We start from the raw sequence: 21,909 nt of genomic DNA, 5'->3' as shown, positions 1-21,909 counted from the left end.
GTGTGTAGAGGGTTATTGTTTATAACTATATGTCAGAGTACATCCTGCCACCTCCCCCGCAGCAAACTCTCTGTGATAGAACACTGTTCTGCATTAAGAAAAATGAGACAGTTCTGAATGTGCTGACCTGTTTCATTTTCTAACATATGGTTAAGTTAAACAACTATATGCAGCATTTTTGCTTCAAATGACAGAAGTGGCAATAAAATACATGTTTGTATAAGGGTTAATGATGGTTTTCTCTGGAGAAGAGACTTAGGAGACTAAGAGACATAGATAAAGGAAGAACTGCTTTTCTCTGAGCACTCCTTTATTCTTTTTGAATATTTGAGTGTGTATGTCTTAACCATTCTCGAAAATTTATTAAAAACAAAATATAAGGGGCGCCTGGGTGGCTCAGTGTGTTAAAGCCTCTGACTTCAGCTCAGGTCATGATCCTGGGATTCTGGGATCGAGCCCCACATCAGGCTTTCTGCTCAGTGGGGAGCCTGCTTCCCCCCACCCCGCCCCTGCGCCTGCCTCTCTGCCTACTTGTGATCTCTGTCAAATAAATAAAATCTTAAAAAATAAGATAAAATATAAGGGGGATATGTGGGGCTGGCCATTTTTTATCAGTACTTTGCCATCTTGACCTAGAAATGGCTTCTACTTTAAATCCCTTTAAAATAAATAAAATCTTGGGGCACCTGGGTGACTCAATGGGTTAAGCCTCTGCCTTCAGCTCAGGTCATGATCTCAGGGTCCTGGGATCAAGCCCCACATCGGGCTCTCTGCTCAGCGGGGAGCCTGCTTCCTCCTCTCTCTGTCTCCCTCTCTGCCTACTTGTGATCTCTGTCAAATAAATAAATTTTTAAAAAATTATAAAATAAAATCTTAAAAAATAAATCCCTTTAAAATCCCTTCTGCAGTACCGACATTCCTTGTTCTGCTCAATGAAGCACCATTTTTGTTTGTTTGGGGTTTTTTTAGGATTTTATTTATTTTGACAGAGACAGCCAGAGAGGGAAACGAGCAAGGGGAGTGGGCAAGGGAAAGCAGAAACCTTTTTTCCTGCTGAGCAGGAAACCTGATACAGGGCTCGATCCAGGACCTGGGGACCATGACCCAAGCCGAAGCAGACACTTAATGACTGAGTCACCCGGGCGCCCTCAATGAAGCACCATTAATGATAACTTTGAGTTATCCTTTGAGGTGATTATTGGAAGTGGAGACTCTCTCCTTTGGCTAATGGCAATACATACCTTCAAAGAAAAGGAAAGCATTATTTATATCTTTGAATTAAAGAAGAGTTACCACTATGCTCAAGTTCTTTGTCTTGCGTGAGGCCGAGACAACTCAGAGTCCCCAAGGGATGTTCCTCTGTCCTCTCTAAGCTTTCAAGCATCAAAGCAAACATGGGAAAAGAGAGTCAAGGGAGGTCTTTTTGGAAAACTGAAACTAGCCTTTGATCTGAGAATTGTGGATTTTCCACTTTTCAGGTGGCCAGTAAATCTGAGGAGAACCTGCTGTTGGTGCTGGGGACAGACATGAGTGATCGGAGAGCTGCAGTCATCTTTGCAGATACACTCACTCTTCTTTTTGAAGGTAAATCTCCTTTTCCACTCGAGAGAGACTGGAGACTTCACCACTTAACACCCACATTCTAGGTTTTTTTCTCCCCTTGCTAGCCTGATGCCTTCATTTTACTCCTATAGCTTGCTGTGTATTGATTGATACATTAGAGAATTAACCTTTTTTTTTTAAGATTTTATTTATGTATTTGACAGAGAGATTACAAGTAGGCAGAGAGGCAGGCAGAGAGAGGGGAAGCAGGCTCCCTGCTGAGTAGAGAGCCCGATGTGGGGCTCGATCCCAGCACCCTGGATCATGACCTGAGCCGAAAGCAGAGGCTTAACTCACTGAGCCACCCAGGCGACCCTGGAGAATTAACTTTTTAAAGATTTTTTATTTATTTATTTATTTGACAGAGAGAGATCACAAGCAGGCAGAGAGGCAGGCAGAGAGAGAGGAGGAAGCAGGTTCTCCGCTGAGCAGAGAGCCCGATGCGGGGCTCGATCCCAGGACCCCGAGATCATGACCCGAGCCGAAGGCAGCGGCTTAACCCGCTGAGCCACCCAGGCACCCCGAGAATTAACTTTTTAATTCGGTATCTAATTAGCAAAAATTAGTCTCTCAAGTCTTTTAATCAGCCCTATCCCTCAAGACCCAAATGCTAAGAGTAAATTTAACCATAAAGTAAATTATTGGGAAGAGAGTGATGCTGATTTCTAAAGATGCTCCTGTTAAACTATCATACATAAAGTAAATGCCTTCTGGTTTACCAAGCACTGTATATATTAAACAGACATTTGCTTAGCAATTCCCAGTACTGGCAAGAACCATTTGTATTCATTTGGGAAGGTGAAATAGCATTAAAGAGTTGAGTTAGACCCCAGGTCAGTCCTGGATAGAAGAAAGGAGTTTATTTCGTGGAAGGAATACTTGGAATCTAGCCCTCTCATTTTCTCCATTCTAGGTATTGCCCGCATTGTGGAGACCCACCAGCCAATAGTGGAGACCTATTACGGGCCAGGGAGACTTTATACTCTGATAAAATACCTGCAGGTGGAATGTGACAGACAAGTGGAGAAAGTGGTGGACAAGTTCATCAAGCAGCGGGACTACCACCAGCAGGTGAGCAGGGAGCTGCAGGGGGTTTGGACACAGTGTGAGCCAGCGATACTGAACGCAATAAATTTAAGGTGCGATAGGGAAGGGATGAAAGCAGAGGTAGATAGAAAAATACGTGCCAAATGCAAACTGCCTGCATCTTGCCTCTCAGCAACTTACTTTGGATTTGAGGTATTGTGATGATATAGTACAAGACTGAGAAAGAGGTAGAAAGGGCTTCTTGAAGCAAACAGAAACATTAGAGCACCTCTCTCTCACGGAATGTGCAACAGTACCTTCTAGTGCTATAAGGAGAATTCTGTTATTTAAGGTCCTAGTAAGTGTCAAGTCATTTGTCTCAGATTTCTCCTTAGTTCTTTAAGTGCTCACAGTAACACTTGCTTTTTTTGTGAACTTTATTTCTCGTTCCCTTTGAGCAGAGGAAGTAAGTAGGATTTAGAAATAGGGGTAGCCGTTCAGCTTTATTTCTAGAACTCTGAGTACGCAGTAGTTCATTCGAGCACCATTAACGTCACTTCTCAGTGCAATAATAGAGGAGAGCATTGGCATCTAAATCAAAAGTAAATTTTTGGCTCATCATCCTGATAGCCTACTTTTGGACTGCCTGTTAAGCAAACTAAACTTAAACATTCTCTTATGCCAGAAGTTTGGAGGGAGGAGCACGAGGGAGATAGGAGGAGGGTGGGGAGGACATTCTCATCTCTTTGGTATATTGCAGTTCCGGCATGTCCAGAATAGCTTGATGAGAAATTCCACAACAGAAAAAATAGAACCAAGGTAATAACCCTCTTTTTCTTAGCCCATAGGAGTTTGAATTGGTAATTGTGTATCATTCAGAGACTGCTCTATTACTATGTGATCTGTGTTTCAGAAATACTCAAGCTTTTATTTTTTTCTAATAAAAATATGCTTGTTAAAATTCAAACATTAAAAAAATGTATTCCTTCAATCAGTAAATTTTTACTGAGTACACATTTTGGGTCAAACACTGGTCTTTGTTACTGGGGATGTAGCAGCACGCAAAGTAAGCAAACCAGATATAATTCTTTCCTTGTGGCATCTGTAGTCTATAAAGTAGATGATAATAATATCTAACTTATATATAGTGTTTACCATATGGCATACATTATTTTATGTATGTATTAACAAATATTTATTTTTTTATGCCTTTTTTAAGATTTTATTTATTTAACAGAGAGAGAGAGAGAGAGAGAGACCGACCACAGGCAGACAGAGAGGCAGGCAGAGAGAGGGAGAAGCAGACTCCCTGCTGAGCAGAGAGCCCGATGCGGGGCTCAATCCCAGGACCCCGAGATCATGACCCGAGCCAAAGGCAGAGGCTTAACCCACTGAGCCACCCAGGCGCCCCTTTATGTCTTAACAAATATTCAGGCATTTATTCAGGGGTTTCTCAGCCTCTTACTATTATCATTTTGGCTAGATAATTCTTTGGTAGGGTGGACCATGCTGTGTATTGTAAGATGTTTAGTAGTAGCATTCTTGGCCTCCACCTACTAGATGCTGGTAGCGTGATGTCACCAGACACTGCCAAATGTCTTGGGGGCAGAGGGTGGGATGAAAATCACCTTCAGGGGCGCCTGGGTGGCTCAGTGGGTTAATCTCTGCCTTCGGCTCGGGTCATGATCTCAGGGTCCTGGGATTGAGCCCCTCATCGGGCTCTCTGCTCAGCAGGGAGCCTGCTTCTTCCTGACTCTCTGCCTGCCTCTCTGCCTACTTGTGATCTCTCTGTCAAATAAATAAATAAAATCTTTAAAAAAAAAAAGAAAAGAAAAAGAAAATCACCTTCAGTTGAGGGTCACTGATTTAATCCAGAAATGTTTTTTTACAGAGGAGGAAACTAAGGCCTGAAAAGGTCAAGTGACTGGCCCAAGGTCATACAGCTAGAAGATCGCAGAGCCAGGAATAGAATCCAAGCAGTCCTACTCTAGAGTTCATATTGTTAATCATTATGATATACTACTTGTAGGGTGCAGGAGAGCATGTAATAAAGGGATCTAACTTAGCTGATAAAGTTCAATGAAAAGTCTCAGGAAATGACCTTAGATCTAAGACCTTAAGAGTAACTAGAAATGGGGTGCCTGGGTGGCTCAGTCATTTAAGCCTTTGCCTTAGGCTCAGGTCATGATCCCAGAGACCTGGGATCAAGCCCTGTATCAGGCTTCCTGCTCAGCCGGCAGCCTGCTTCTCCCTCTCCCTCTGCCTCTCTGCTTGTGCTCATTTGTGTGCTCTCTTTGTGTCAAATAAATAAACAAAATCTTTAAAAAAAAAAAAAAAAAGTGGGGCGCCTGAGTGGCTCAGTGGGTTAAGCCGCTGCCTTCGGCTCAGGTCATGATCTCAGGGTCCTGGGATCGAGTCCCGCATCGGGCTCTCTGCTCGGCAGGGAGCCTGCTTCCCTCTCTCTCTCTCTCTCTGCCTGCCTCTCTGTCTACTTGTGATCTCTCTCTGTCAAATAAATAAATAAAATCTTTAAAAAAAAAAAGTGACTAGAAATAAGATGTGAAGAGTTTTCCAGGTAGAGCAGGGAAAACATATGCAAAGTTGCTGTGTATTTGAAAAACTGAAAGAAGAGCAGTGTAGTTGAAGTACAGAGTTGGGGAGAACCTGGTCTGAGGTAAATCCAGACAGGTCATTAGAGTCAGACCACTCAGGGTCCTATATCCTAAATGCAATGGAAATCATGTGATTACAGTATGACCACATCTATGTTTTGAAAAGCTCTTGTGGAGTTCATTATGGAAAATGAGCTAATTTGTGCGTATAATGTGAGGGAGGGATTCAACTTCATTCTTTTTTTTTTTTTTTAATTATTTATTTGACAGAAATCACAAGTAGGCAGAGAGACAGGCAGGGGGCGGGGGGTGGGGGGAAGCAGGCTCCCTGCTGAGCAGAGAGCCCAATGTGGGGCTCGATCCCAGGACCTTAGATCATGACCTGAGCCCAAGGCAAGAGGCTTAACCCACTGAGCCACCCAGGCGCCCCAACTTCATTCTTTCTAATGTGGAGATCAGTCATCATCACAGCACAATTTGTTGGAAAGACTATTCTTACTGAATTGTCTGAGCACTTCTGTTGGAGATCAGTTGACCATAATGTGAGGATTTCTGGACTCTAAACTAAACTATATGCCTGTCCTTAATGCCAGTACCACACTGTCTTCATGCTGTAGCATTACAGTAAGTTTTCAAATTGGGAAGTATGAGTCCTTCAACTTTGTTAATTTTTTCAAGATTGTTTTGGCTCTTCATCTGAATGGGCATGGGTCACAGTTTAATAGTGTATCCTAAAATCCCACCACAGGTAAATAAGAGGTTGGGGAGGTGTGGTTCCTTTCATGTGAAGCATAGGTAAACCACTAGCAAAACTACACTTCCCATTCTCTTATTTAGCCCTGACAGTATTTTAGTGGTGAGTGGTTCAGGTGAAACAGGTAAGTGGAGTATGTGGTTGAAGCTCTCTCTGAGTATAATCGGGCCAGCAGAGCCAGGATGACTGTCTGGCAGAGCTGACCCTTCTGGGCCCGGTGGGAGAGGGAGTTTGGGACTGTGGTTGCCCTGTAGTTCTTATATCTGGGAATCCAGTGTCCTCCTTCTTACTCCTGCTCCATGTATCTCAGGGAACTGGACCCTATCCTGACTGAGGTCACCCTCATGAATGCCCGCAGTGAGCTGTACTTACGCTTCCTCAGGAAGAGGATCAGCTCTGATTTTGAGGTGGGGGACTCCATGGCCTCAGAAGAAGTAAAGCAAGGTAAAAGGCATTTCCCATATTTTCTGGGAGGGCTCGAACAGAGTTGGCACTGATCTCTTAATCACACCACACTGATCTTGTAAGCCACACATCTCTTAACAAGGAAGTAACTAGCACTTCTTAGCCTTTGCATTCTGTGGGCAAACTGACTCCCAAAAAGAAAGACAGACTTACTGAATATTAGAATTAGACTTGCTCTATGAGACCATTTAGTCATTTTACAGGTGAGGAAAGCTAATGTCCAGAATGGTTAAATTATTTTCCTCTAATCTTTTTTTTTTTTTTTAAAGAAGGAATTTTTTTTTTTTTTTTAGATTTTATTTGTTTATTTGACAGAGAGAGATCACAAGTAGGCAGAGAGGCAGGCAGAGAGAGAGAGAGGGAAGCAGGCTCCCTGCTGAGAGCCCGATGCGGGGCTCGATCCCAGCACCCTGAGATCATGACCTGAGCCGAAGGCAGAGGCTTAACCCATGAGCCACCCAGGCACCCTCCTCTAATCCTTTCTCCACACCATGTTTTGTCACCAGCTCGACTTAGGGATTAGTATTTAATATAAATAGGTGATATGGGCCACCTGGCTGGCTTAGTTGGTGGAGCATGTGACTCTTGATGTTGGGATTGTGAGTTTGAGCCCCACATTGGGTATAGAGATTACTTAAAAATAAAATCTTAAAAAATAATAATGATAAAAAATAAGTAAATAGGGGCACCTGGGTGGCTCAGTGGCTTAAAGCCTCTGCCTTCGGCTCAGGTCATGATCCCAGGGTCCTGGGATCAAGCCCTGCATCCGGCTCTCTGCTCTGCAGGGAGCCTGCTTCCTCCTCTCTCTCTGCCTGCCTTTCTGCCTACTTGTGATCTCTGTCTGTCAAATAAATAAATAAATAATCTTTAAAAAAAAATAAGTAAATAAATTAGGTGATTTGCACACATGATGTGTAGGTACACAGAACAAAAAGATATACTTAATTCTGTAAGGATACTTTCGGGAGTGATAAGAATATTCTAAAACTGGATTGTGGCTATTATTACAAAACTCTGTAAAGTTACTTTAAAAAAAAATTGAAATGTACAAATACAAGGTGTGAATTTTATAGTATGTAACACTTCAGGGGCTCCTGGGTGGCTCAGTTGGTTAAGCATCGGCCTTCGCCTCAGGTCATGATCCTAGAGTCCTGAGATCGAGCTGTGCACACTTGCTCTCTTTCTCTCTCTCTCTCTAAAATAAATAAAATCTTTTTTAAAAAATAACACTTTAATACAGTATTGAGCCACAATATTTAAAAAAGAGTATATATTTTAAAGAGTATATGAAAAGAGTATGTAGTATAAAGAAAGCCTTTCACTCCCTCCTTCAGTCTCCCAGTTCCCCCAGTCACAAGTTTTAAAGGGATAAATACATTGGGAAGAAATGTGGGCCACAGTCCAGTTTCATTTACAGATTGATTCTCTGGATTTTTAAGAAGACCATTTAATTCCTGGTGGTTAAGTATATGCAGGATTCCCTGAACTAGAGACTTGAAACTATCACAGCATCTCTGGCATTCTACATGACTTTAATACATGGCAAGGGAATTATTTATATGACTTGGAATGGTATTGCTTTGATGTTTAAAGGAAGATGAATGCTCATTTGGATTTTGATGCGCATTGCTATTGATAAAGACTGTCACTGTTCAGAGCTGTGTGTCCAATACAGTAGTCACCATCCCCATGGGACTCTCTAAATTTACATTTAACTAAAATTAACTAAAATTAAGAATTCAGTTTCTCCAAATTGAGAGTTGCTGAGGGGAGAGGGATAGGGAGAGGGTGGTTGGGTTATGGACATTGGGAAGGGTATGTGCTATGGTGAGTGCTGTGAAGTATGTAAACCTGATGATTCACAGACCTGTACCCCTGGGGCTAATAATACATTATATGTTAATAAAAAATTAAAAATTTAAAAAATAAAAATTTAAAAATTTAAAAAGAATTCAGTTTCTCAATTACATTAGCCACATTTCAAGTGCTGAATAGTGGCTACCATATTAGACAACACAGATATAGAACATGTTAATTACCACAGAAAATTCTGTTGAACCACACTGGTTTAGAGAATGAAATAGAGTGTACCCAATATATTTCAGTCTTTGCCCTGGAAACTTAAGAATTTTAAGGCTTACTAGTTAATTCTAATGGGAAAGAAGTAAAAAGTCCTTTGTACAAACACTTTTATTGTAGGGGTGCCTGGCCTTCTCAGTCAGTGAGAATGCGACTCTTGATCTCAGGATTTTGAGTTTGAGCCCCATATTGAGTACAGAGATTATTTAAAGATAAAAATCTTTTAAAATTTATCATTATCTGCAATTACTGTGGTTTCCAGTTATCTCTAATAAGGACAAAACATTTAGAAATAACCCAAGTGTCTAAAGATAGAGTTTAGGGGCACTTGGGTGGCTCAGTGGGTTAGGCCTCTGTCTTTGGCTCGGGTCATGATCTCGGGGTCCTGGGATCGAGCCCCGCATCGGGATCTCTGCTCGGCGGGGAGCCTGCCTCTCTCTCTCTCTCTCTGCCTACTTGTGATCACTCTCTCTCTCTGTCAAATAAATAAAATGTTTAAAAAAAAAGTTTTAAAAAATGTGGACTGTCTACCTGATAAGCTATCACACAGCCATTAAAAATAAGTAAGTTAAGGGACGCCTGGGTGGCTCAGTTGGTTAAGCAGCTGCCTTCGGCTCGGGTCATGATCCCGGCGTCCTGGGATCGAGTCCCACATCGGGCTCCTTGCTTGGCGGGAAGCCTGCTTCTCCCTCTGCCTCTGCCTGCCATTCTGTCCTCCTGTGCTCGCTCTCTCTCCCTCTCTCTCTGACAAATTAAAAAAAAAAAAAGTAAGTTAAGAAAAAAGAAGCTTTGTAGAAACATTGAAAATATTTATGATGTAACCTTTTTGTTTTTTTTTTTAATTAATTTTGTATTTGAGTATAGTTGACATACAATGTTACATTAGTTTCAGGCATATATAATATACTTTTTTTTTTTTTAAAGATTTTATTTATTTATTTGACAGAGAGAGAGATCACAAGTAGACAGAGAGGCAGACAGAGAGAGGGGAAGGGAAGCAGGCTCCCTGCTGAGCAGAGAGCCCGATGCAGGACTCGATCCCAGGACCCTGAGATCATGACCTGAGCCGAAGGCAGCGGCTTAACCCACTGAGCCACCCAGGCGCCCTATAATATACTTTTTTAAAAGCTTTATTGGTTTTAAATAAGAGAGAGCACGCGCATTGGATGCAAGTGCATGAGCAGGAGGGGCAAAGGGGGAGAGAATCCTCAAGCAGACTCCCCGCTAAGCACAGAGCCCTATGCAGGGCTCCATCTCATGACCTGAGATCATGACCAAAATCAAGTTAGGCGCTCAACTTACTGAGCTACCTACGTGCTCCCCGGGGCGTATATGATATAATTTCTTAAAGCAGAATACAAAATTATGTCTGTACTGTGATTATAACCATGTAAATTATGTACAGACTGGGAGGAAAGACTAGAAAGGAACCTGGGAAAATTAAAACAGTCAAACTTTTTCTCTTGAGGAAGAAAAGTGAGTATCCCTTTCCTGGCTGTCCCCTAGAGCACCAGAAGAGCCTGGACAAGCTCCTTAATAACTGCCTGTTGAGCTGTACCATGCAGGAGCTCATTGGCTTCTATATAACCATGGAGGAGTACTTCATGAGGGAGACTGTCAACAAGGTAGGACAGAGGATACACTCCTTGGAAATGGGGCTTCCTGTGCAAAAAACCAGACTGGAGGAATGGCCGAGGCATGTCACATTTCTTGGCCTGCTTTGAGAATATCCTTGCGTGCAACTGAGCGGTACCCCTTTGTATGATTAGAGGGCATTTTTAGAGTTGTCATGCTCTCCAAAGACCTAGCTAGGATGTCTTTCCCAAGAATCACAAAAGAACACCTCAGCTCCTCAGGGAGCCTACTTGTGATCCCCTCCCAGGGAGCCTACCTACTTCCCTGGAAGTATGTGAGTAAAGAACCTCAGGGAAGAAGGGCCTCTCCTGATGTCTTACGTCCTGGGTAACAGGTGTCCCCAGGGCAAAGGCCCTAAATACTTAATGTCCTAACATAGTCATCAGTAGGGAAATGAGCTGTTTTGGCAAGGAGGATCCACACCAGGCTGTGACCAGAGTAAGCCATGTTGGGAGAAACAAGGGCAAGCTCAAAAAGAAGCAGAACCAGAGCCTATTCCAGAACCATCTAGAACAGTGGCATGCAGAACTGGAGCCCTCACTGGCTGCTTTGCCTTTTGGTTAGGCTGTGGCTTTGGACACCTATGAGAAAGGCCAGTTGACATCCAGCATGGTGGATGATGTCTTCTACATCGTTAAGAAGTGCATTGGGCGGGCTCTGTCCAGTTCCAGCATCGACTGTCTCTGTGCCATGATCAACCTTGCAACCACGGAGCTGGAGTCCGACTTCAGGTAGGGTTGACTCCCTTTCTACTTTCTAGGAAGGAGAAAGGTCCTAGTTTGGTTTAATGTTGATTCCTGAGGCCCCTGTTGCTTCCTTTTTTTCCCCATATGATTCTAGTTCAGTGCTATACAGGATAAAACTCCTATCCATGGTACAACATCCTTGGGTCCAGTCAGCTGTAGAGCAGCCAGATATCTTACAGGCTGCATCTGTGTTCCCTGAACTGGATGGGAGGGGTTACTGGCCCTCAGGCCTAGGAAAGAGAACAGGCAGCTCAGGTGAAGGCAGTAGGTATAATATAGCAATCATAGTTACCATTGCTACAAACCAAGCACTATACTAATTTCCTGCTCTCATTCAGTCCTGATAACAACCCTATGATGTAGGAACCATTACCTCTCTTACAGATGAGGAAACTAGGGCTCAGGGAGAGCAGGCACCTCATAAATGGTGGAATATGGAGTGAAGCCCAGAACTGACTCCCAAAACCTGTTCTCTCACCACTTACATGGTACTGCCTTTCACTAAGCTCTGTGCCTCCTCTTGCGTTTGTTGGAGCTCAGTGGCGGTAACTGAAATCCTCATAGGAAGCAAAGAACTGGCCAATCTCCTCTATATGTTCTGGTCATATCAATGCCCTTAAAGGGGCATTGGTCTCTCTCATACCCTGGATGCTCAAGTTCTCCTACAATGGTCTCAAGGATTGGTTATTCCCCCAAAAGAGCAGCTCATGCCGCTGGGTTAGGGTCGTGCACCCTCTCTTCCACTATCCTGGAAGCCAGATTGAGTGCTGTCAATCTCCATATGCCATTCTGCTCCCCTCCCAGGGACGTTCTGTGTAACAAGCTGCGGATGGGCTTCCCGGCCACCACCCTCCAGGACATCCAGCGAGGGGTGACGAGTGCTGTGAACATCATGCACAGCAGCCTCCAGCAAGGCAAATTTGACACAAAAGGCATTGAGAGCACTGACGAGGCCAAGCTGTCCTTTCTGGTAGGTAGCCCCATAGATTGGGAGCTGGTCCATTTATTTCAAGAGGTTAAATTATGACCTCTAAGCCACAGTGTAATTAGCTTTCAACTAGAGACTTTTCATCCATTCCCTCTATAGAAGGAAAGCTCCCCCTAGAAGGTTCTGAAACCACTTCTTATTCAGGGACCTATTTCTGAGCAATCCAATCCAGGACATCGCTGTTCCCTGCCTGGAAGGCTGGGCTCCTCAGCTCTCCCAGGTGCTCATTCCCAAGAGCACTAGGAAGCTGTTCCCAGGGCTCCACTGAGTATCACGCCTGGGTTGCATCTGCCACAGAACCGACTGTAATATCTGTGCCAAGCCTCCAGCCCACTTCTCTGAGGGAAGTCTCACAACATGGAGGGGTGCTGATCATTTAGGCCTAGCAGGGTGGTTTTCCTAGCACACTTCTTGAGCTTTCAGCTTCCTCAGAAAGATGACCTTTTTGAAGCTCTTAGCCAGAATGACTGACAACATGATGCAGTGTCTTACCAGTTGTATGACAGCTGGGAATGGAAAAGCATGGAAGGATGAAAGGGCTTATACAAGGTTAATAGCCAGTTTGTGATGAGTCAAAAGAATACAGATGAGTCCTGAGCCTGTGATCAGCCCTTCTGGGCATGTGCTGTATTGGCATGAGTGGTAACAGTGCTGTCAGAGGTCATTCTGCTTCACCCCCACAATGGCCAGGCTCTTGAGTCTTCTTCGCTTCTGGGGTTCAGAGCCTGAAGGAAACACCCAACAATAGAACTCTCCATTTGTAGCCTCCAGAGAGAGTCTCTGGACACCCTGGGGTTAGATGCCAAGTCTGTACCTTTTTTTTTCTCCCTGGAAGCAGGGTCCTTGGCTTTTATCAGCTTCTTAAAGGTATCCATGACACCCGAAAGAGTTAAGAGCTGTTGTTTATGGAGACAGTAGCATAAACATACTAATATCCACCCACCTGTGCAAGTTAACCCACAGTGACTCATCCTGAGGCAGATTCAGTATGGAAGCTCTTTAGGCAGCCCCGCTGTCTTCCTGTCACTGAAAATATTTTCCCTGAGCATGGGTTCTAGTGATTTGGGATGTCCTGGTTGTTTCCAAGAAAGAAGATCAGCTCCAAGAAGCTTCTGAAATCCGACATCTTTGGAGAACCTTGCCAAAATGTCTGGCAGCCAGTTTCCTGTGATCATGAACTGACTTAAATTTTTCATTTTGTTTGCATTCATTTCATTTTCTACCAAACTTACTTTTATTCTTTCATTTCTCTGCTCAGAAATGACCACCCAGCTGCTGACCACCTCAGAGCTCTGCCTCTTCACTTGGTGGTTTGTTGACAGCTTCCAGAGTCTGACCCATCCTGCCACACTAGTGCTGTTCTCCTCCCCTTGGCCCCACAAGTCCCCATGATACTGGCTGCCACACAGACAGCTTCATTGTTTGAGGGCCCAGAAGATAAGGCCAACAAGAAAGGTGATGCTAAATGCTTTGTGACAGGTTTCCCGTTTTCCCAACGCCATCTATTTAAAATGTCATCACTCGCACTGCGGCACTTATTTCTTATGTCACCTTGATTCATTTGGCTGTCAAGATGAATTCCCCATCGGTGCTGATATATCAGTCACCACGAGCCACGGATAAGCCCAGTGAATCCATGCTTACAAGGACTGTCAGTAAAATGAAACTTTGAAATCAATAGCTTTTGAACTCAAATCCATTTTCCCCTTCTGATAGATTTTTCTTATGCCCTTAAATGCCTTGGAAACATTTAAGTTGTGGCCTTCATCCTTGAGCTGTCATGACAGTGCACGTATTTCTCTGCAGGCTTGTGATGTTAGCAGCCTTGTGTGTGGCATGCTAACGAAAGGCTTTAAGTCTTACCCAACCCCTGTGAAAGCGGCCTTGGCACTGTCAGCAGCAAGATCTTTCAGTATTGGCTGCAGGACAGTGATGAGGGAAGCACTCTTGAGGACACAAGGGGGTCATCCTAATCTCAGTCCTTGGAGTTCTAGGATTCTTTTACCCCCAAATCCTGAAGCTTCTGAAGGGTATCCATGAGGTATTCATCCAAGAGGGTATTCATCTCTTGAAAACTGGCTCTTCCCTGCCTCACCCCTGCCTTCATGGTCATGCCCCCAGCATCCCAGTTCAGAGAGAGTATGATCCTCTCAAACTCTGTAATTCCACCCCACACAGCCTCTAGATTAGGTTTCCCAAACCACATCTGTGCGCATCCAGCATTCACCTGGTAGGTAGTAATCCTCGGTGCCACCCCGTTGTCCACAGGAGAGCATGGCTTCCAACTTCTAGTCTGACTTCACTCCCCTCTGCAGCTTTACCTCTTGCCATTGCCTACACATATCTGTGCACTAATTCTGCTGATAAAGCTATTTGACCTTTTGGGGTTTTCTGCCACTCTGCAACTGTTTATGTTCTCCCTTCTGCAGAACACATTCATTTACTCATTCATTCAACAAATACTTACTGAGATGCTTCTATGTATTAGGCACTGCTCTAGGCTCTGGAACTGCACTGCACGATGTAGCAGCCAGTAGGCAGAGATGGCTATTTAAATTTAAACCAATAAATAAAATCTTTTTTAAAAAGGTGGGGGGGAATGCCTGTGTGGCTCAGTCTGTTAAGTGTCTGCCTTCTGCTTAGGTCATGATCTAAGGGGTCCTGGGATCAAGTCCCGCATCGGGCTCCTTGCCCAGTAGGAAGCCTGCTTCTCCCTCTGCCTACCTCTCCTGCTTGTGCTCTGACAAATTTTTTTTAATAAATAACTAATAAATTTAAACCAAAAATCCAGTTCCTAAGCCATATTTCAAGTGTGCATTAGCCTCATGTACAGATGGTTAGGGGCTACTGTACTAGGCAATTAAGATTTAGAATATTTCTATCGTCAAGAAAGTTCTGTTGGGCAGTGTTCTACTAGAGACCTAGCTCTAAAGAAAACAGAATAGACCCCTCCCTTTATGGAGCTCTCATTCTAGCGGGAAAGGCAAACAAGAAGCAAACAAAATAATACTGGGTAATCCTAAATACCATTAAGAAAATATCAAAGGGGCCTGACAGTGCACTAGAGAAAGGCCGATGCTGGTGGAGAAATGCACTCACCCTCATCTGTCAGAATTACTCCAGCCAGGGCGCCTGGGTGGCTCAGTGGGTTGAGCCGCTGCCTTCGGCTCGGGTCATGATCTCAGAGTCCTGGGATCGAGCCCCACATCGGGCTCTCTGCTCAGCAGGGAGCCTGCTTCCTCCTCTCTCTCTCTGCCTGCCTCTCTGCCTACTTGTAATCTCTGTCTGTCAAATAAATAATAAAATCTTTAAAAAAAATTTTTTTTAAAAAGACGATACAGTTATGAAAGAAGGAGCTCTTAGCTAAGAGTAGGGAGACCTGATTTCTATTTCTGGCTGTAGCCCTGTGACCTGTCACTAACTTTCTGTCCTCTCATCCTGCTTTATTCTGCATTGTGTTTATCGTTATCTGATATTTCTACTCCGACTTGCCTTCTGGAATATGAACTCTATGAGAGGGTAGATTTCAGGAAACATTTTTTTTTTTTTAAGATTTTATCCATTTGACAGAGAGACCATGAGCAGGGGGAGGGGCCTACGGAGAAGCAGATTCCCCACTGAGCAAGGAGCCACACATGGGGCTTGATCCCAGAACCCTGGGATCATGACCTGAGCCAAAGGCAGATGCTTAATGGCTCAACTGAGCCACCCAGGTGCCCCAGAAAGCATTTCTTAAATGAATGTCAGCCTTTGCCTCACTGACCTGGGCTTGGAGCTCAGGACTTCTCCCAGACCTGTGTGCCTAAACATGGGACAAAAATTCCTGAAACCTTGGGTCACTACCCCTGACATTAGATGTTAGATGGCTTTGCTGCCTTAGCGTCAGGCACAGGAGAAAGGGCAAGCCTGGTTCACCATTCTGCCCAATCTAAGGTCTGAGCACCCTTCCAGATGACCTTGCTGTGTGTGTTCCTTAGCGCTCCTCTGAGCCTCAGGAGTACAGCTGTCAGCCAGTCTGGCACTGGAGTGGTTCAGACACCAGTGAGCAGATAGTCACATTCCTCTGTCTTCAACTCCCAGGTCACCCTGAACAATGTGGAAGTGTGCAGTGAGAACATCTCCACCCTGAAGAAGACACTGGAGGTATGGAGAACATTGCCTGTCAGCTGCAGCCTCTCTGGGCCTGCCTGTGCAGGGAGGACTGTGCACTGGTTCTGGTGGGGACTGTCCATCCCCTGGCATGGAGCTAGTCTTCCTTCAGAGCACCAGAGGGGATTCGCTCATGATCAGCCCACCAGTTGGAAGATCAGAATTCAAATTAGCACTTCCAGCACATACTGGGCCTGTGACCTCAGGCAAGTCCCTTAACTCCCTGAGCCTCAACACTCTCATCTATAAAACAGATCTCCTTCCTGCCCTCATTTGGGTTTATTGGGGGCGTAATTAAAAAGAGGTTGAAAGCACTTTAAAAAATGATAAAGTCCTGTAAAAATATTAGGAAATTAAGATGAAATAAGGTTTACCAAACCTGCTACAAAGCTGTTGCTGTTACCATTTTTTTTTTTAAAGGAAGGCTGCACAGTGTGGTGTAAATTGCTTGGGTTTGGAAGTCAAATCCCCCTGGGTTTCATAGCTCTGTTTGACCCTTGACCAGCTGTGTGTCATGAGGCGGGTTCTCTAACCTCCCCAAGCCTCAGTGTCCTCATCTATAAATAGGGAGAATGATATCTGCCTCACAGTTACAAAAATTGAATATAATATAAAATACCTGGTTTGTGAGAGGCATGCCGGGGTAGTTAATAACTGTACTAACAGTTAATAACTAATAATAGCACAAGACAATTATTTTGCTAAGTATTAGAAAATGAAGGGCCAACTCTCCCCCACTTCAAAAGTCTGCCTCTGGGAGAGGAGGGGAGCCAGGGTCCTGCCATCCCAGCAGACACTGAGTCCGAGGAGGAAACGTTACTGTAGAGACACAGGGCTCAGCGCACAGGCTGATTGTGAGTGTTGGCTTAGGGGTTGCAGACTAAGGGGGCCAGGAGCCAGCACGGGGGGTGAGATTCTTGTAACTGATGCAGTTCCTGAAGGAGGCTGAGAGAGAGCAGCCAGGTGGGAGATTCAGATTAGAAATTTAACCCTTGGGCGCCTGGGTGGCTCAGTGGGTTAAGCCGCTGCCTTCGGCTCAGGTCATGATCTCAGGGTCCTGGGATCAAGGCCCGCATCGGGCTCTCTGCTCAGCAGGGAGCCTGCTTCCCTCTCTCTTTCTCTCTGCCTGCCTCTCTGTCTACTTGTGATCTCTCTCTGTCAAATAAATAAATAAAATCTTTAAAAAAAAAAAAAAAGAAATTTAACCCCAAAAGGCCTTAAAATGGAGTAAAATAAGAGTGAACCAAAAGCATAGTGTTCGTCACACAGTACATGTTTGCCAAGGTAGCTGTCATCATTGTCGAGTCACAGCACCTTTTAGATTGTATTCCTGACTTTGTCCTTAAGATTTTGTCCTTAGGATATTGAATTTGGAAGGAGTATTTTGGGAAATGTTAGAAATTTAGACCTGAGCCAGCAGAATTAGCAAGTGAAAGAAAAGGGTAGCAAAGAGCTGAGAAAACTGTTCCCATGAATCCCACCCACCTTAGACGTGCATTTCACGCGTGTTCTTCCTGAACCGCACCAGCAGCCCTTCGGGATAGGTCAGGTGGCATGAGGAGGTTACAAGGCGGGGCAAAGACAGTGTGTGTTCAGCTGCTGTGGAACTGAGGGCTCCCGCCAGCTGCATCAGGCCCCTTGCGGCTCTTCCGCACTTCTGCCTGTCATAGCCAGAAGCGCACAGACTTCCAAGGAGCTCCTGGAAAACCAGGACATCATGAGTTTCAGGCAGCTCCGCTTGTGATGTTCTCCATACCTAGGCTGTTGTACAGGCATTAGGAACAAGCACTCTGCAGCCAGGATCCCAGCTCGAATCCCAGCTCTACCACTTAACTACTGGGTGGTGTTAGACCAATTACTAACTTCTCTGTGCCTCAGTTTCCTCATCTATACAAAGAGATAGTAACAATACCTACTTCTTAAGACAGGTACCTTAATTAATAAAAGTTAAATATTTTAAATAGGGCCTGGCATACAGTAAGCACTTAAAACTTAGCTGCGATCATGATGATCTCCCTTGGGCACCCAAACCAAATTATTTTATTTTGTTATAAAGATTTATTTATTGGGGTGCCTTGGTGTCAAGAGTCAGACACTCCACTGACTGAGCCACCCAGGCGCCCCAGGACCAAATTATCTAAAAAGCAGAAACTATAACAATAAAGGCTCGCATCACCTGAGTGTCCACTGCTTGCCAGGAGCTGTGCTAGGCACTTGGTGCATCCTCTCTTCCAACTCTCCCAACTACCATGGGGACAGGAATTTGTGTTCCCATTTTATAAACAGGGTCATTGAAGCTCAGAAACTTTTTAAATCACTTGACCAAGGTCACTCGACCAATATGTAGCCAGAATTTGAAGCTAGGAATGGCTGACTCTAAAGGTATGAAAAAACTTCCGATTTTTATGTTTTTTATTCATACCCCCTGATACCAATACTCCCATCTTACAAAGGGAGAAATGAGAGCCAAGTGGCTAGCCACTGGGATAGAATCCAAGTTTTCTGAAACCTATCAAGGACTCTTGCCTAGGAGTGTAGTGGACTGACTGTAGCTCTTCCCAGGGAAAGCTGGAGTCGGAGAAATGGCTGCTTGCACATGGGCACCTTCTCCACCCTCCCTACACCCGCACATCCCAGCCATGCTTGGAAGCCTGATAACTGGGTACTCTCCCCTAGAGTGACTGCACCAAGTTGTTCAGCCAGGGCATTGGAGGGGAGCAGGCCCAGGCCAAGTTTGACAGCTGCCTTTCTGACTTGGCTGCCGTGTCCAACAAATTCCGAGACCTTCTGCAGGTAAGCCCCAGGATCAGTTGTTGACTGAATCCTGTGCCTATGTGTTGCTCTGAGAATACTGTTACTCATTTATTACGGGATCAATATATATAAGGAACAAGGAGAAGTGAGGGAATAGCATGCAAGACACTGAGCTCATGTGAGTCCCTTGAAGATTCGTTTTTCGGCAGTTGTCATCCTGACAAGCCAGCATTGTGGTCCTTTTGAGTCTCCACTTGGCCTCCAGTGCCAAGAGCCCAGAAAGGTGCTCAGAAGAAGTGCAGCCACATGGTTACTCAGACCTGCAGCCTGGCCTTAGGCAAAGGTGCTGCCTACTATCAGGTACTCAGAAATCTCTTCTCTTGAGTTTGCCAAACCAACCCCATAGCCTGGACCTGAATTGGCACAGATCTGGAAAGGAACAGGTTGTTTCTGACCTCTTCGATTAGCATTTTCTGGTAGACTTTGGACAGGCTCACAGGAAAACCAGAGAACTAGACTAACGCCCTGGCAGTCACAAGATGGATGGAGCAGAAGAAAGGAAGGGCGAGGTACATGCATCTTCTGTGTCTGATGTGTCTCTGCCTTGTCTTTCCGCAGGAAGGGCTGACGGAGTTAAACAGCACAGCCATCAAGCCGCAGGTGCAGCCTTGGATCAACACCTTCTTATCTGTCTCCCACAACATCGAAGAGGTCAGCCTGACCACAGGCAGCCATCAGGCCCAGAATTATTCCTCATTCTCCAGCCCCCTGGCTGGAGGGCAGTGGAGCTGTCTGAACAGACCAGCCCTTCCCTGCCTCTCTGGCCCACTTTCCTCACCCTGGCAGACGAGGTTCTTCCCAGGAAACGGGTTGTTCCTGCCGACAGACGGGCTCTGAAAGACACCTGTAGGGGATTTTCCATGACCTGGCACATCCTCTTTTATTAAGGCTTTTTGCCCTACCTATCACACTTCAGGGCTTTTTTCTTAGCCTAATGATGTCATTCCTGCAGAACATGAGATCCAAAAGGAAATAAAATGCCAGGAGCTTTACCATATTGTGTGGCCACTGCTGCAGCCCAGGGCCATTTCCTGATAGGAAGTGTAATATAAAAGCAGCAGTATCGTGTGCCAGCTTGGATGTCCAAGCTGCTTCACCTGGATGAGTCAGAAGCTAGAGAGGAAAGACCTCTTCCTCTGTTTTCTTAGAGGGGTGAAAGTGGGGGGTAGGGTGAATGGTACTTTCTGGAGAAACTCCCAGTGACCCAGCTTGTTTCCTGGCAGGAAGAATTCAACGACTATGAGGCCAATGACCCCTGGGTACAACAGTTCATCCTTAACCTGGAGCAACAAATGGCGGAGTTCAAGGTTAGCAGGGGCTGAGAGACCAGGTTATGGAATTACTCACTTCTGCCCAAATCAGCAGCCTTTGGCTTCTCATCACACTCTACTGGGAACCCCGAAAACTCTTCCAGGCCCCAGCCTGTAGACATACTCCCCAATGGCCTCCTGTAGCTGTGCTTACTCCCCCCAACCCCCAAGACTCCAGTGGGAGACGGAGGGGCTCGGTAGGACTCTCGCTTATGTCTAACCTCTTGTGTCAGGCCAGCCTGTCTCCAGTCATCTATGACCGCTTGACCGGCCTCATGACCAGCCTTGTTGCAGTGGAGTTGGAGAGAGTGGTGTTGAAATCCACCTTTAACCGGGTAAGGTCCAGGGAGTACAGGTCCCCAGCTCTTGTTTTTCCTCTGAGGAAGACAGACCTGCCATCCTAGGCCTCGCATCCCCTCAGTCTGCCGCCCGCAGCTCCCTGCACATCCAGCTGCAGTCCTGCCCTGGCGTCTGAGGCCTTGGAGCTGACTGAGGCACAGGAGGGCAGGCCTTGAACGCTGGCTGAGCTTGCGCTCCCTTGCAGCTGGGCGGTCTGCAGTTTGATAAGGAGCTGAGGTCACTCATCGCCTACCTTACCACAGTGACCACCTGGACCATCCGAGACAAGTTTGCCCGGCTCTCCCAGATGGCCACCATCCTCAATCTGGAGCGGGTATGTGTGGCTCCCTTAACCTGGTGAGGGAAAGGTAGCTGGGAAGAGGCAGAAACATTTAGATCCCTGCCTCTTCTCAAAACCAAGTGTCCACCAGCAGCCCAGCCCTACAGAGCACCTTCTTCCTGGGCACCGCCCTGCTCTGCCTTCTCTCAGGGTAGCCTCTCATTGCTGACTTGCCAGTGTTCTTCCCCACAGGTCACGGAGATCCTAGATTACTGGGGCGCCAACTCTGGCCCACTGACGTGGCGCCTCACCCCTGCCGAAGTTCGCCAGGTGCTGGCTCTGCGCATGGACTTCCGCAGTGAGGACATCAAGAGGCTGCGCCTGTAGCCGAGGCCCATCTGGCCTGTCATTCTTCAGGCTCTGTTCCCTAAGTGGCCACGGCCAAGTAGCTGAGCAAGGCTGTCTGGCTTGGGGAGCTCTGACAGCACAGACTGTTCCACTGCGGACAGCAGGAAGTAAGGCTCAGCTCACCCTGCTCTCTGCACTCAGGCCTGTCTGCGTGGTGCTTTGCAGGCAGCCTCCCCCCACCAAGAGAGGTGAGTCCCTTGGGCTCCTAATTATGTGGGAAAGCCAAGGCAGGCCAGCTTTCTGCATGGGCGGTCATTCTCTCCTCCTTAGACACTACAACAAACAGGCTGCCTCCCAGCCAGCCCTAAAGGACTTGGGTATACCTGGGGACCCAGGGAATTAGGTTTACTCTGAAAGGCTGTGATGTTTATGATCACCCTGAATAAAGACACTCCTTGGAGAGATGCCAGCGTGCTGTTTCCAGGGAGGGCTGGATGTACAAGGTAAGACAGGTCCACAGTAGCACTGAAGTGTGAAAGCAAAAGCCTAAAGCCTCAGCCTCCTCCTGCACCCCAAAGGGTGCACAGCCACCGTCAGGACCCACATGGAAGCACGCACCTCAGCCTCCTCTAATCCTGGATCCTCATGCCCCTCCTGGGCCCTTAGCACCAGGAGCTGGATCATCTCAGGGGCAGTTGCCCACAGTGCCAAGGCAAGTGGGAATTACTCCTGGCAGGGGAAAAAAAGAGCTTTATGAAAACA

The 21,909-nt window shown here is 45.8% G+C and overlaps 1 protein-coding gene and 1 long non-coding RNA gene across 2 annotated transcripts in view; one reads left to right on the top strand and one right to left on the bottom strand.

The window, feature by feature from the left end:
* COG4 (component of oligomeric golgi complex 4) overlaps window positions 1-21,611 on the top strand; it is a 28,921-nt gene extending 7,310 nt beyond the window's left edge. Inside the window, exons 6-19 of the mRNA XM_047710857.1 lie at window positions 1,479-1,584; window positions 2,516-2,673; window positions 3,389-3,447; window positions 6,305-6,438; window positions 10,045-10,163; window positions 10,738-10,904; window positions 11,724-11,889; window positions 15,988-16,050; window positions 18,733-18,849; window positions 19,429-19,521; window positions 20,094-20,177; window positions 20,414-20,515; window positions 20,725-20,853; window positions 21,052-21,611. Of these exons, the coding sequence (XP_047566813.1) occupies window positions 1,479-1,584; window positions 2,516-2,673; window positions 3,389-3,447; window positions 6,305-6,438; window positions 10,045-10,163; window positions 10,738-10,904; window positions 11,724-11,889; window positions 15,988-16,050; window positions 18,733-18,849; window positions 19,429-19,521; window positions 20,094-20,177; window positions 20,414-20,515; window positions 20,725-20,853; window positions 21,052-21,186 (1,632 nt within the window). The 3' untranslated portion in view covers window positions 21,187-21,611. The remainder of the gene's footprint in view (window positions 1-1,478; window positions 1,585-2,515; window positions 2,674-3,388; window positions 3,448-6,304; window positions 6,439-10,044; window positions 10,164-10,737; window positions 10,905-11,723; window positions 11,890-15,987; window positions 16,051-18,732; window positions 18,850-19,428; window positions 19,522-20,093; window positions 20,178-20,413; window positions 20,516-20,724; window positions 20,854-21,051) is intronic.
* Window positions 16,474-18,136, bottom strand: LOC125089064 (uncharacterized). The gene is made up of 2 exons (XR_007123842.1): window positions 17,263-18,136; window positions 16,474-17,047 (listed from the first exon to the last, which is right to left on the bottom strand). It is a non-coding gene; the product is annotated as an uncharacterized LOC125089064 (long non-coding RNA).
* Window positions 21,612-21,909: the final 298 nt, after the last annotated feature.

The sequence above is a fragment of the Lutra lutra genome, chromosome 17, assembly GCF_902655055.1.
Source record: "Lutra lutra chromosome 17, mLutLut1.2, whole genome shotgun sequence".
Taxonomy (NCBI): Eukaryota; Metazoa; Chordata; class Mammalia; order Carnivora; family Mustelidae; genus Lutra; species Lutra lutra.
The sequence above is the reverse complement of the archived record's forward strand: the minus strand, read 5'-3'. Positions and strand labels throughout refer to the sequence as shown.